A 15,772-nucleotide genomic window follows, 5' to 3' on the forward strand; every position below is an offset into this window, starting at 1 on the left:
TGCCTACGTTTTCAGAGAAACCTCTTCTCTTTCATTTTGCAGTTAAAGCAGCAGATTGGCAGCCTTATTAATATCGTTCTTTAGGCTGGACAAACCTTCATCTTTCTTCTCGCATTATCATCAACACCCCCCCCACCACCACAACCCCTCACCCTTATGCAGCTTTAATGTATTTGCCACATACTTGGTAGACGTGGTAGTTGCTAAATCACTGGATAATTTTATTTACTATCTTTACATATCGCTTAACATATCTCCTGGTCACTGCTGGCCGGCCATTCCTAGGGATCACAGGGAAAAACAATAAGTCTGGCTGAAGTCAAGAAGCTCCCTAGATCTTAATTATAAAGTCATAAAACAGACTCCCTTTGCAGTTCTCTTACCATGAAACAAATGAGGATGGAAAATGAATTTCCAATCATAAATCCCAAACCCTTCAGTTTAATTTTTCCCAAGTTAACTTGTTCATGTAGCTAAGCAGCACTTTGCCTTCTATTATTAGCTTCTAGCCCAATATCAGCTGACCAGCATCAGTCAAACTGTCTTCATCTCAATGAGCTTGGGGACTCCCAAGAATCTCTGTGTATGCAGACTTCAGCTTGCAGCTTCTAATTATTTCCTAACAGATAATGGAATGCTTAAGTTCAGCGAGGTTAGATTAAACTTGTAAATGGATCAACCCGCTGGATAAAATCATAGCTCGCGAGATCACCTCCCGGAAACACCGAGTTTATTGTTGATGAGATCAAGGGTCCACTTGATTGCCTGTTTCACTGTGACAAACTATTATAATATTTTTAGCATCACAGAAGGTCTATTATGCTTTCTAATTGCAGCATAACTTGGGAGCCCATAATAACCCTAGTTTTACTTATCTCTTTGCCTTGATGTAAAGCCACCTGATTGGGCCAAAGGCTGTACATGGCTTGTTAGGAATTCATGAGGGCATCAAATTAATTTGAGGTGGGGGAAGCAGTTTGCGCAGCCTGGAAATTATAGACTGCTGCTTAAATGTTGTTGACCCAGCCAGCAGGGGGAGTCCTCCCCTGCCTACCCTCGATAACTGTCCTCTCCTCCTGCATATCCGTACCCAGGACCCTTATGTTCTCTTACTGCTGCCAACTTTTGGCTAATGGGGGGAGTTCGGTTCCCTCCTGTTGCCTCCTGGGCCTTCAGGATACATCAGCTACTTTCCCCCAACTTCTCCTTTCAGACAAACCAGCTGCAAGAGACATTGCTCCATCAATTCCAGTGGTGATCTGCTGCAGATGAAATGTGGTCTTCCAACCAGAGAGAAGGAACAATACCATGTGACTCAGGCAAGTAATCATATGCTGTGAATAGCTGAAATGAACCACAGACTTCACTACCTTCACAACTAAGTGCAGAACTCCTCAACCTAGTCTTCCCACAACAGTCGCAACTACCTCCACTAAGGAGAGAAATATGGAAGTTCACACATAGATTTAATTCCCACAGCCTCCTGTTGAGGAGGGAGATGTATAGGCCACTTAATGGAATTTTCAATGCTTTATTCAGCATTGGAAGATGCTTTCGACTACGGTGCTAGGTGGAAGAAACAGATGGAAAGAACTGTACCAGGAATGTGTAAAGAAAACAAGGAAAATACTATCTTCTGTGCTTCTTTGAAGAAATATTCCAAATTAGGGATGTAGTTTGGTAAGACACTCAGTATTGTCTGACAGGAGGAGCGGGTTGTCTATGCCACGTGCTAACATGATGCATTTATACCATTATAGGCATTATGGATCCATTAGCAGGTGTTCAAGGGTGCTGAAATGACAGCCTAGTTGCCAAATTGCCATGCCTTATTCTCTTTTAGTGCAACATTTAGCAGAATCTCAACTGCTCATAAAGCATTCTCTGACTTGCTTTCTGTCGACATTAAAAGTTTTAACAAGAACCAATGGGCCTTGTATGGGATGCTGTATTGTATCGGTCTTGTATGGGATGCTGGATCTTTTCTGTACATCATTCATGCCACTCAAATGGTTAGATGACCTAAGACATACCATTGTGTACATGAATCAAAATGGATTTTATGATGGGTTCTTCTCATTACATACACTCTCAGACAGCAATGCTAAACTTATCAGTTTTAAGTGCAAGGTACAAGGACACATATCACGATGTATGAAATAATTCCTCACAAGAGGCACAGTTATACTGCATGCTTGCAGAAGATTGAAGGCTAAGTGCTTTTAACTAACCAAGCTGTTGGGAATGTCTGTAAAAATGCTTTTCCAGAACAACATAATTGCTTTGACTTAAAGTTTTGTCATGTTTTTGGGGTGCAACAGTTTGACAACATTGTTATGCCAATAAAAAGCTCAGTGTAGACAGAGTTATACTGGTATAAAGATGCTTTATATCAGTATAGCTTATTTTGCTCCATCAAACTGGAATAAGATCAACTGACATAAGCACTTTTATATTGGCTCAACTGAATCTACACTAACAATAATAATAAACCTAGCTGTTATATATAGTTTTTATCAGTATCTCAAAGTACTAGGCTGGCCTGATGAAAGTGGCAAAACTTTTAAGTGTAGGCAAGACCTAACTCTCTTATATAAATACATTTTTAAAAAAAGCAACAAGTGAGTTCAGGATTGGGTTCCTGTTTATTTCAAAACACAGAAGATGTAGGGGGGAAAAAATCTCTGCCAACAGATCACAATAAAATGGGCACTGGTAGTTTCTTCTAAAGAATGAGATTGACTCTGCTGCCACCAATAATTATCCCTAGTTGTAGAAAGTCCTCAGGGATACATGTGGTCTTTGTGACCCCAGGATTATAGCAGCATCTACTGAAGGGTGTCATGTTAAGCTAATGCTCTCTCCATCGTGCTGTCCCTTGTCACTCTAATGACTCCAACAGAGCTACAGCTGGCAATCTGGGCCAGAGTTTTCAGATGTGTTAGAACTAAGATGACTCATCTTTAAATTTTCTCCACTTTGTGACCATTGGGAGATGCGGGGGAGAAACCGGCTTCTAAGGGACCATAATTTGAAGTGGGACTGAGCCTAACATGACTGCTTTTGATACATGCTACTGTTATAACTTTCTAGAAGGGTAAGGAGACAGCCCTTATTTCTGAGCAATGTATCGAATGTTATGACGTATACACTGAAGGCAGTGGTCCGGTGAATAAAGCATTGCTCTGGGTTATGCCTGGCTCTGATACTGAACTGCTGGGTGATCTCAGACAAGTCACTTCCCCTCCCGGTGCCCAGTACCCCCATCTTTATGTGCCCTCCTTTCTGAGGTGCTTTGAGATCAAGGGATGACAGGCATTATGTATGCACTGTTATATATGATTGTTTTCTTATTTTATAACTTATCAACAGACAGGGCCAGATACTCAGCTGGTGTCAACTACATAGCTCCACTGATGTGACGGACGCTGTGCCAAATTTACACTAGCTGAGGTTTTGGCCCACAGAGTTGAATTCTGCCATTAAGTAGAGAGGCTCAGCTCCCACTGAATGGCCCTTCGTTCTTTGCACATTTATTTCACAGGGAGGCTTGACTATGGTGCATCAGGACCCTAATGTTTCAGGTATCTATAGTTATTACTACTCACTTAGAAGACTGACAGTGACTTTGCCCATTAAATAAACATTCAATCCTCCTTAGAAACACCCAGTGGAGGAGGGCTATCAGAGCAGAAGTCAACTTGGCCTACTTTGGCTTACTTCTTTGTTTGTGAACAACGATTATTGATGTCATCAGCATGAACTGTGCAATGCTCTGAACAGTGTTGAAAATACCTTGATCTCAGTGTAAGCCTGAGAGTTCACACATGGTAATTTGTCTGAAATAGCTGAAGCTGTAATTGTACATTTCTGCTGGTTTATCAATGACAGAGTAGACTACATAATGGGAGCACAGTTTCCATTTGGTTTCTGCTATCATTAATGCTAATCAAGTTACACACACACACACAACCTTAGAAATGCAAAAGTCTTCAGTAATTTCCCAGTTAAAAAGAGGAATTTTATAATTTAGGGCTTGCCAAAAACAAGAAGAAAACTCATCTGGACTGTCAAAATATTGTCTCTGCATGAGACACACATGTTCATAATGACAGTGACCTTTTCGCTTAAAACTGAGCTGAAAATTGCACTTACGGACTTTGTGAATATAAAACTTATTTATAAAAATATGATCCCAACCTCTCACTAACAACACTCTAGATTGGGGGTTCTCAAATTTCATTCCACTGCGACCCCCTTCTGACAACAAAAATTACTACAAGACCCCAGGAGGGGGCATTGAAACCTGAGCCCGCCCAAGCCCCACCACCCCAGGTAGGGAGGGTCAAAGCCTGAGTCCCACTACCCCTGGGGGCAGGGGCAAAGCCAAAGCCAAAAGGCTTGAGCCACAGGCAGAAGGCCTGTAACCTGAGCCCCACCGCCCAGGCTTCAGCTTTAAACCTGGGCCCCAGCAAGTCTAAGCCAGCCCTGGTGACCCCATTAAAACTGGGTTGCAACCCACTTTGGGGTCCCAACCCACAGCTTGAGAATGCTTGCTCTAGATTATTAAAACTGACGGGCTAATAAAAATCCAATATACTTTTTCTCACTTTCCCCCGTTTACACGTGGTTGGTTATTGCAGCTCTTGGACCCTCCTTGCCTGGTGTGGAGGACGTTAGAGCAGCCAGGGGCCTACTCCGACTTCTGCCACTGGGGACCTCATGCCAGCTGTTTCACCACGCACCCTTTACACACATGCCCTACCCCCTAAGGGAGCCGGGTAGACAGCGCTCCAGCGGAGACTACCTCCACTGGTGTATACCTGCCTGCCTGCACTGGCTCCCATAGAGCATGGCTGATTTAACACGTCTGATGTTCTGAGCCCTAATTTTGAAGACTGCAGGACAGAGAGGGCTGAGGATAAGTTTCCAAAATGACAGCGGGGAGGTGCGGGAGAGCCAAGGGTTGTACACTAGACCTGACTATGTTGCTACTGGGGGTAGTGTGTTGTAGCATCAGGCTACGTCTACACTAGGAGTGGATTCCCCAGCTTGTGTGCGTATACTCATGCTAGCTCTCAGCTAGCTAGCACAAGTATAAATAGCCATGGTAACATGAGTACTGGCAGCAGAGGCATGGCCGAGCTCTGCCCAGTACCTGCCCGCTGCTTTTAGGAGGCTTTATACTTGCTGCTGCCCATGCTACCATGATACACTGCTATTTATACACATGCTAGGTAGATACCAGCAAGCACAAATGTGTGTACATGTGCCGGGGGATCATAGCACAGACACAGGCTTAATTAAGTTTTAGGGCACCTAGAGCCCTTAGACCGGCATCCACTTAATACTGAAATAGAAAGAAATAAAAAAATAGGCAGAAAATTACCTTTACAGTTTGTGGAGATTACAGACTGATTTTTTCCCACTGTCAGCGCTAGCATATTATATATAGGCAGAGTCAGAGAGGTTGTACACCTCTTACTTACATCCATAAACTCCACATTTGCCTTGGGACCAGTCGTCTCATTAAGGATTTTAATAGCCACAGGAATCTTGACTGTTTCTCCTTCGGGAACCCAAATACCCTAGGGAAGAAAGATACAAAAATTAACTCCACACCAATTGTTAAATCTTTCTCCGTGGCTATATCTCTTTTCATGATACAACATCCAGTTCAGCAAGGAATATCAGAACTCAAAACACACACAGTAAGTACACTGAATCATAGAAATGTAGGGCTGGAAGGGACCTCAGTTCAGCCCCCTGCACTGAGGTAGGACTAAGTAAACCTAGACCATCCCTGACAGGTGTTTGTCCAACTTGTTCTTAAAAACCTCCAGTGATGGGGATTCCATCCCACTCCCTTCAAAGCTTATTCCAGAGCTTAACTACCTTTAGAGTTACAAAAGTTTCTCCTAATATCTAACTTAAATCTCCCTTGCTGCAGATTTAGCTGATTATTACTTGTCCTACCTTCACTGGCCATGGAGAACAAACTGTCCTCTTTATAACAACCCTTAACATATTTGAAGACTCTTCTCAGTTTCCCCCTCAGTCTTTTTTTCTCGGGACTAAACAGGCCCAGTGTTTTTTAACCTTTCATCATAGGGCAGGTTTTCTAAACTTTATCATTTTTGTTGCTCTCCTCCGGACTCTCTCCAATTTATCCACATCTTTCTTAAAGTGTGGTGCCCAGAACTGGATGGAGTACTCCAGCTGAGGCCTCACCAATGCCAAGTACAGTGGGACAATTACCTCCCATGTCTTACATAAGACAGTCCTATTAATACACCCCAGAATGATATTAGCCTTTTTCGCACCTGCATATGTTGGCTTATAGCCAATTTGTAGTCCATTATAACTCCAAGACCCTCTTCAGAAATATTACTGCCTAGCCAGTTATTCCCCATTTTATAGTAGCGCATTTGAGTTTTCCTTCCTAAATGCAGTACTTTGCACTTGTCTTTACTGAATTTCATCTTGTTGAATTCTCTAATTTGTCAAGGTTGTTTTGAAAGCTAATCCTGTCCTCCAAAATGCTTGCAACCCTTCCCAGCTTGGTGTCATCCGCAAATTTTATAAACACATTCTCCAAGCCATTATCCAACTCATTAATGAAAATATTTAATAGGACCAGACCCAGGACAGACCCCTGCAGGACCCCCCGCTGGATATATCCTCCCTATTGGAAATTCAAAGACAAAACTGCAGAATGGAAAAGTTTTAGTGTAAATGAACCTTCTTGACATGTAAACTCCATTTCTGCCCAGTAATGTCAGCATGTCCATAACACACAGAACTATCCATGTTCCTTTGCTCGGCCTTGCTAACAAGCAGTGGTGTAGTTAGGAATGGCAATTTGGGTAGGGCTCAACTTACAGTGAATGGGTACCAGCAGCAGAGAGCTTGTCTGGGTTCCTTTTTGGCTCTAGCACCCTGGGTCCCATTTCCTATCGCAGCTACCCAGTGTAAGGCATTGTTTGCCACATTGCCCATGTTCCTTTCTGTCCCATAGCTGCAGACACCTGGCTCTGACCTCTGTTGCTCCTGCCTGCGTGTCTCTGCCCCACTTCCACAAGGAGCCTGTATTGGGCTCTGCTCCCCTAGTTATGCGCTCCCTCCGTCCCTGTTGGGTGGGTGAGGGGGCAGTTATTGACTGATCTGGAACAGCTGGGCAGAGGAGGGTTGGCACTCCCAGAAGCAGAGTCTCTGTCTCCTTGCCAGGCCTCTGGAGCAAACTGCCATTGATGGCGGTGTTACAGGAGACTGGGGGTGGGGATTCTCCTCCCTACCTAGCCCTGCCCCCTGGTTATTTTTAGTAAAGTAATGGACAGGTCACAGGCTCCGTGAATTTTTGTTTATTGCCCGTGACTTTTACTAAAAATAACCGAGATAAAATCTTAGCCTTAATTATAAGGTGCTGGTCAGGTTTCTTGGAATTTTGAAATTTCATCACAAGTTTAATTACAAAATGTTGAAGATGTGATTTTTCCCCACTTCTTTTTCAACCAACTCTACTTAGTGCTTCTAAGCACTTTAACTATGATCGTTAAACTGTGGAATCCAAAGTGCTTTAATAAACGTTAAGGGAGATTTGCCACTGTTTTTAATGGGAAAAGGACCAAAGCTTAGCTAATTATGTTTCTATTACTGTATAAGGGAGATAATTATTACTATACCCTTTTTACAGCTCGGTCAAATGAGGTACAGAGATTAACTGGCTTGCACAATGTGCATACTACGTCAGTTATTGAGCTACAAATAGACCCACAAAATCCCATTCCTGTTCTTTAACATCAAGACTATTTATCCTGTACATTCTTCAGGTCCGTATGTTTGTGTGAGGCATAATTTTTCTCTGCATGCAGAAACCCTTGTGCCTATACCAAGGGAAGCTGAAATCAGCAGTTGAAGCTAGATATGTACTCAAGATGCATCATCATACCTACAGATGAACTCCCCTGAAAGGCTGTGGCATGTGGACCTCAGGTTATGATTCAGACCCATCTCTTATATAGACAAGGGCTGGGTCCCACACTGCGATGTAACACTTTCAGTGATCCATAGGGTTCAAAACAGAAATAAGGCCACTCGACGCTATTCAGTGAAGATACTTGCCTTATACACAGTTCCAAAGGCCCCAGAGCCAAGGACCTTGACTCGCTTTAGCTCAGTTTCCTTCAGGATACGAAGCTGTGCTTGGTTGGGTGCTGTGCCACTTGGAGTCAAGGGCTCCACCAGCTGCAAATCAAAATTCATCAAGATTATACACCGGACACAGGAAGACCTCGTGAGAATTCCTGTTGAAAATTTTCATCTGGTTCCTACTCATTCCAGTTGGCTAACTAGTTATTACAGTAAAGCAATGGATCTAGTGGTCTACTGGTGCCAGGGCGATCGATTCTCCAAGTGAAACCGGTCAAGGCCAGTAAAAAACCAACAGAAACCAACTGAAGGATCCTAGTGGAGTATACAGTTTCCACTAGGCGCTGCATGATGCAATTATGAACTGGAAACTGAACCAGTGTCACAATATGTCCCCAATGACTTTTGCTAATTGCAGCAAGATAAATGTTTTCTATATGATGGAAACACAGCATTTATTATCAGTGCACCATATTCTATTTTTGGTAATTTTAGTGCCCCTTTAAAGTGGCTGCTTTGCTTTTGAATAATTGTGACTTATTGGTTCATCAAATTCTTATCCTCTTTTTGGGGAGTAAGGTTCATTGCTCTATGCTTTAGTTGTGCCTTAAAGGAGGGCAGCTTTTTCAGAAGCAGAAAACATCTGCAGTAAAACAAGAATTTACAGCCACAGCTAATTTATTGCAAGCACTGGTACTTTGTGAATTACAATCCAACAAAGTTTGTGAATGAAGTACAGAGGTATGCTCAGTCAAAAAGCCAGCCAATCTCAGCAACATACTGCCTTTGACTGAAAAACAATGTTTCTTTAAAAATAAATGAAAAATAAATGAAAAGGACAATACTCTAAACACTGACAAATAGCCTGTCCTCTCTCAGGAGAAGGAAAATAATTAAGGGCTACTCCTACTCAAATTGGTTTGAAACCACTGCAGTATTTCAAAGTGTCTGTTTACAAGGCTAAGTGCATTGTGCTCTTCAGTTTGAGCACTATTATCATGCTTCTATGAGCATCATGGACTACTTTGTTAGCTGAACAAACTGCTTTCGTGCAAGTAGAAATTCCAGTAGCTGGAAATTACTTAAAAAAAGTACTTAAAGAAAATATATAACAAAAACAAAGAGCAACAAGTCAAGTGAGTACGGAGAGTCTGACAGCAATATTTTCAAAGGTTGCCTCCCTCTGGCCCCCAATATAGTTTACTTTTCAGTACTTGTTACGGTGGAAGATGTAGGTCAAATGTAAAAAAAAAGCAAAAAAATATATACAGATATGGGAGGTGGACACACACAGGGCCACGATCTTGGTTCACTTCATAGATTCCCACAGAACTTGCCCCCACATAATTCCTATTCCCCTTTGTGCTGCCCTGGCTGTGCAAAGGAGATGGAATCTGGGGTTTCACCCATGCCAGGGATTCTCCCAGTCTAAGGCCATCCCCAGAAGATGAAGAGTTGATGTACGTTGCTCCAACCACCATCCCCAACAGCCAACCAGCACTGGGGCACGCTGGGGTGGAGAGCAGCAAGAAGGAGATATAACAAGAGTGGAGGTGTAACCCATTGATCTCTGTGTGTTGATCTGCAGAGGTTATGGATCTGTTACAGACCTCAGCTAAAAAGCCTGGCTCTTTAGCTCAAGCTATAGTAACTCATACTTTTAGATGTGGATGTCCTTGGTTCACTCAACAGTGTCTCAACCAGGATGGCAACTGTCACAAGTGCTCAGCCACTGGACAGTCCTTTGGGGATGGTTGCCATCTGGCACAGGTTAGAGTAACCCCTCACCCACCCTCACCTGTGCTAGCCCAAGCAGAGAATCAGAGAGCTGTTAATGGAAATTCAGTGTCCACATAAAATAGCTGTCATTCCCTAAAGCTCTTTGCAATAATTTATCTTTAACCAACGTTTGGTTACAAACTTTACCTTAAACAATTATATATTCAGGATAGTATCAATTCCATCTACTGATATTCCTGGATGACTGATTATTATTAATAAAAATTAGAAACAACCCAAAATTGCAGCCATTCAGGAAGAAGATTAATGAAAACACAATATTGCTCTGGAAGTCATTTGGGATCAATCTCGCACCATTGAATTCAATGGGTGCAGGAGCAAGACCTTAATGACACCAATCATAACACAATGGAATCAGCAGATCAATGACTATTGGTTTTCCTAAACTTTTTTTCCCTTTAGATGGATCTGTCTGTATTATACATCTCTGAAAGTGTGTCAGACATGTAGGGTTTAGGGGATCCTGTGTCGACCTTCATTTGTAGCTGAAAATTTAAGATTAAATTTTAATGATGATCAAATATGCATTTCCAACCAAAAATAAAGCTTTTGAAGAGCACTGAGACTGTTTTTTCCCCACCCAATAGTGAAGCCAGGATGTTAGGCAGGGTACGTTGGGCCCAAATAGTTTCTTCTAAGGCTCCATCTCATTTTTTAGCCAATGGGACCATGGGTCTAGTCCAGTTCCCATCTGAATCAATGGAAGTTTTAGCAGTAAGCAATTTTGTTATTATTTATATTGGGATAGTGCCTACAGGCCTCAAAAAGGTTGTCTTACTCACTGTACAAACTTACTCACTACCACATTGCCTTACTCACTGTACAAACATGTAATAAATGAAAGTTCCGGCACATAAGCATGTGCTTAACACCATTCGTTTTCAGCAAGGGCCTGATCCAAAGTCCAGCGAAGACAACTGGACAACTGGAGTCTTATCACTGACTTCAATGGCTTTGAATATACAATTAAGTAATTAGATAAATTAGGGCCTAATTTCTGTTGGGAACAGGATAGGGACATGTATGTGAGACAAGATGATCATAATGCTCCCTTCTTGTCATTAAAATATATGAACTAATGTATCCATAGTTGCTGACTCCGTGAGTGCTCCAGCCCCAGAGCACTCAAGGAAAAAACAGTGGGTGCTCCGCACTCACCGATGGGCCCTGCCAATCAGCTCCTCCCTCTCCCACATGCTGAGCATCAGCTGTTCAGTGGAGGGCAGGAGGCGCTGGGGAGAGGGGAAGGAGCGGGGGCAGGAAGAGGCAGTGTGAAGGCAGGGCATGCTTGGAGGAGGGGTGGAATGGGGTAGGAAGAGGGAGGGCGGGGGTGGAGCAGGGGAAGGAAGAGGAGGGGCAGGAAGAGGCAGGCCTTGCTGGAAAGGGTGGAGTGAGGGTGGGCCTGGGTTGTAGGTGGGGCGGGGTCGAGCATTCCCAGGAAATCAGAAAGTCAGCACCTCTGGATGTATCAATAGAAAACTAATGTCCTAGAATAGCTTCATTCACACTATCCAATAAGTCCAGTCTATGGAAGTATTTCCAAGGACTCAGTGGGGGTTGGAATAGAATCCTAATATATTCTGTGTAAAAAAGTAGAGTAGTACCCTGCATCTTTCCAAATGTTCAGCTTTTCTGAATGGTACAACAGAAAATATCCTCACCTCAGTCTCCAGGAACCTCCGCAAGGCCCTCTTCTTTTTGATGCTTTTCCGCCGAACATAAACGGCAAATGTCAGGCCCACAATGACGATGATAAAGAGTCCACCAATCACGCCTGCAGCAATCAGGGGGGTTCTACCAATCAGAATCAAAGACTTTAATGCAAGGCAGGGAAACAGAGCAAAGAACAGCTGCATGCATGAAATAAACCACCTGGGAAACTTATGAAGCGTATAGCTCTCAAAATGCAGTCATGTCAGATGATAAGTCAAGGAAAGCTCATTAAGTGTGGCATTGCTTTCCATTTTCACATCTAGGATATTATTTTTAATGCATTCTTGTGAAGTCGTGGACAAGGAAATACAACATGCACTTTGATGGCAAATGCAAACCTGCAATGGCAAAATGAGGATACATGTACCAGAAGCTTGTTCTGCAAGGAAGTTAACTAATCTGATGTCTTCCTTTTTAAATCCAACTGGATTAACTCTTATTTTTGCATATTGAGATAAAAAATAACACTGAAATTATGAAAGATTAACTGATACCACTTTGGGCTGTGATCATAAGTTAATCAAGGCTGGTTCTGAAAGAATCACATAATTCCAGAGACATTGCTACATGGGGCTCTTCAGAGAGAGTGCTTAAGATACTGTACTGTTGGAGGTGCCATGTTTCAATGGAGATGTAAACCTGAAGCCCTGATGTTTTTACAAGAGTTAGGATGTTAGCTCCCAGTGTCCATATAAATTTCACCTTAGGTAAATATCAGAGCTGTGCACAGTTCAGCAGTTTTATTTGATAAGTGTTCAGTGGACTTCTGTTTGGCTTGACTTTGCATGTGATTGTACCCCCTAAGTTATGCTATGATATTTGGGTTCAAACAAATGCCAAAACTCAAATGACAGACAAAGGCTGCCAAGTTAGGTCTTGTTTAAGGTTGAAACCATGTGACACTGCCAAATTACGCATGGCTTGCACAAAAAAACTACAAATCCCTCCCTGGCACCCACAACTCAGCCCCAGCTGCACAAAGGTTTGTGAACTTCTGAGGGGGGAGTTCACCCCTTTCATCTGGCCATGAATTTCTTGGGAGTACACCAGACTTTTACGACCCTGTTGCCCTAGCCTCTTAGTTCAACTCCAGCTAATCTCAAATCCCTATGTCGTATTCCTCCTGGACCTGGCAGCAAAGAGTTAAGTTCTCTTTCTGCTCAAGGAGCATAGGTGAAGGGGTAACCCTTTACGGCTTCTACTCCCCACACCTCAGCAGTCTCACTACAGTCCAACCAGGGCTTCTGATCCTACATCTTGGGCAGCTTTCTGTAAGTATGCTGCTGATGCAGGGTAGTTCTCAGCTTCTTCAGCAACCCCTATCTTTTCTCACCCCAACTCTTGCTGGTCAAACAAATAGCCACAGCTGGAGAGGTAGCTACTCTGTGCTGGAACCCCTTAGTGGCTGTAGTAGAGTAAGTTTTACATACCCCATCACACTTAGTATTACCCTAGCACCTTTGAACCCTTGTCATAGACCAGGACCCCACTGTGTTAGGCACTGTACAAACATAGAACAAAAGATGGGACCTGCCCCAAATCGCTAAAAGTGTAAAACAAAAGACAAGAGATAGACAAATGATGAGTACAAGAAACAATGAGCCAATATTGGTCAACATGGCAGGTTGTGGTCTCAGCATACCGAAAGCCTAACTGTTGTCAGCTTTTTGTAGGCACCATGGTAAAAGGGGGATTTGAAGGAGGTTTACAAGGCAGCTTTCCGGATGTTCATGAGAAGCTTCTCCAAAGCCTGAGGGGTGGTCTGAGAGAAAGCCCAAAGGTTCCTGTTTGAAAACAAGTGGGCAATTGGAGGTGGGAGTGGACATCTCCATAGTGAATGAGAGAAGATAGGTAGGGTAGGGATAGGCTGGAAAGACCTTTTCAAGTAAGACAAGTAGTGCATGTTTGATGCAATAAAGAAGGGGGAGTGGGTGGAGGGATGCGAAGAGAGGGGTGATGTGGTACAAGTGATGGGCAAGTAAAATGATCTTTGCAGGGGCATTCTGAATGCATATGAGCAGGATAAAATTGCATTTGTCAAGGCCAGAGAAAAGGGTGTTGCAGTAGTCAAGATGTGAGATGCAAGCCTGGATGAGAGTTTTAGCTGAGTAGATGGAGATGAAAGGTATGTCTTAGAGATGTTATGTAGAAAGAATCTGAAAGACTAAGATATTGCCTGTATGTGAGGACCTTGACAGAGATCTGAATCTAAAGATGACACCAAGAATATGAGCCTGAGTGACAGGCGGGATGGTGGTGCTGTCCACATGATCTAGAAAGGAGGTTGTGGGAAGGACTTGGAGGGAAGAGTAAGCTCTGCTTTAGGCATTTTAAGTTTGAGCTGATGGGTAGGCATCCATGAGGAAATGTCAGAGACAGGCCAATACTTGAATTTGGACAGAAGGAGACCTCTGTAGAGAGGTAGATCTCAGTTCTTAGCATAGAGATGGTAGCTGAATTTGTGTTTGTGGATGAGCTTACCTAGATATAAGGTGTAGAGAGAGAGAAGAGAAGAGACCAAAGACAGAACCCTGTGGAATTCCCTCAGAATGCTGGAGGGGAGATGATGGGGGTTCTCCAAAAACACATTGAAGAAGATATTAGAGAGGTAAAAACACAGAGTCATGGAAGCCAAGCAAGGACAAGATTTCACAAAGACCACAGTCAACTGAGCCAAAGGCAGCTGATAGGTCAAGGAGGATGAGCATGGTGCTGAGCTTCCTCTAGGAAGAAACAATTGTAAACTTTGGGGAGAGTGGTTTCTGTGGAGTACAAGGGGTAGAAGCTGGATTGAAGAGGGTCTAGGATGGAATCTGAGGAGTGGAGCTCCAGACAGTAACAATAAACAGTGCATTCAATGAGCTTAGAAATGAAAGGGAGAAAGGGCAATATTTGGAAAGGCAAGTGGGGTCAAGGGTGGGTTATTTTAAAATGGGAGAGATTAAAGCATATCCATATTTTGAGGAAAAAGAGCCAGAGGAGAGCAAAGGGTTAAGGAGAAGTGTAAGGGAGGGGATGAGGGTGGGCATAAGGAAGATCAGGAGTTGGGATGGAGGTCATTGGCTCATGTAGAGTGATTAGAGTAGGAGAGCAGACAAGACAGTTCTGAGTCTGTGGCAGAAGAGAAGGAGGGAAGAGTTGTAGGAGGGGAGAGGGAAGGTTGTCAATCATCTCTTTGAAGAAATTGGTGAGATCCTGTGTGGAGAGAGAAGTGGAGGCAGAAGAGTTTGAGGAGTGAGTCAAAGGCGGCAAAAGGTGACTGGGATTGAGGACACGGGATTCAATCTAGTTGGAGAAGTAGAGTTGTTTACCTAGGAAGACAGAAGATCTAAAGGAAGAGAGAATGAATTTGCAGTGGAGGAAGTCAGCCTGGGTGATATGATGTCCATCAAAGAGAGAGACTGCATTGTGAGAGTGGGAACGGAAGCAGATGTTGCGGTGTGAGGCAGGGTTGGGGATTGGCCGGGCAGACTTTCCGAATGGAGTGGGGACAAAAGAGAAACGGGTGAAGGAGAGGAAGGGAGGGATGAAGAGAATCAAAAATCATATCAATGGAAGAAAAGAAAGAGGAGGACAGAACTGAAAGCAGATAAGAAGTCATCAATGCAACGGATGGGACATCACAGAAAGGCTAAGTGACAGGGTGAGAGAGAAAGAACTGATGGACAATGCTGAAAGAGACCATGTGATCGTCAACAAGCGGAAATTCAGACACCGAGAGGTTAGAGAGAGCAATGTTGTGACCTGGTGAAAGTTCCAGGTGTTTAAGAAAACATGAAATCATTTTGTTTGGTTTTACGTGTCATTATGAAAGTTTCACACAACTTGATATTACATTCTGCCTGCCTAAATGTCTCCTTTATTTTCAAATGGATACAAATCAGCTGTATAACATTGCTAATGTTGTTATGCAATGACATCTCAGTTCCCCACAGACATGGCTGCTTTTCAGTCCGGGGTGAAGTGGTCCCTATATTACACACACACACACACCCCTTTCCCAGACCTGAAGAGCAGCTCCACGTGGTGAAAGCTTGTCTCTCTCACCAACAGAAGTTGGTCCAATAACAGATATTACCTCACTCATCTTGTCTCTCTAGTTTTATAAATA

General features: G+C 43.2%; 1 protein-coding gene across 1 annotated transcript in view; it reads right to left on the reverse strand.

Annotated features, from left to right (window-relative positions):
- The window catches only part of ERBB4 (erb-b2 receptor tyrosine kinase 4), a 976,023-nt gene that overhangs the window by 150,800 nt on the left and 809,451 nt on the right, over positions 1-15,772 (reverse strand). Inside the window, exons 18-20 of the mRNA XM_084642839.1 lie at positions 11,610-11,742; positions 8,122-8,244; positions 5,490-5,588 (exon numbers count right to left, since the gene is read on the reverse strand). Of these exons, the coding sequence (XP_084498965.1) occupies positions 5,490-5,588; positions 8,122-8,244; positions 11,610-11,742 (355 nt within the window). The remainder of the gene's footprint in view (positions 1-5,489; positions 5,589-8,121; positions 8,245-11,609; positions 11,743-15,772) is intronic.

The sequence above is a fragment of the Lepidochelys olivacea genome (genome assembly GCF_965140295.1).
Source record: "Lepidochelys olivacea isolate rLepOli2 genome assembly, chromosome: 11".
Taxonomy (NCBI): domain Eukaryota; kingdom Metazoa; phylum Chordata; order Testudines; family Cheloniidae; genus Lepidochelys; species Lepidochelys olivacea.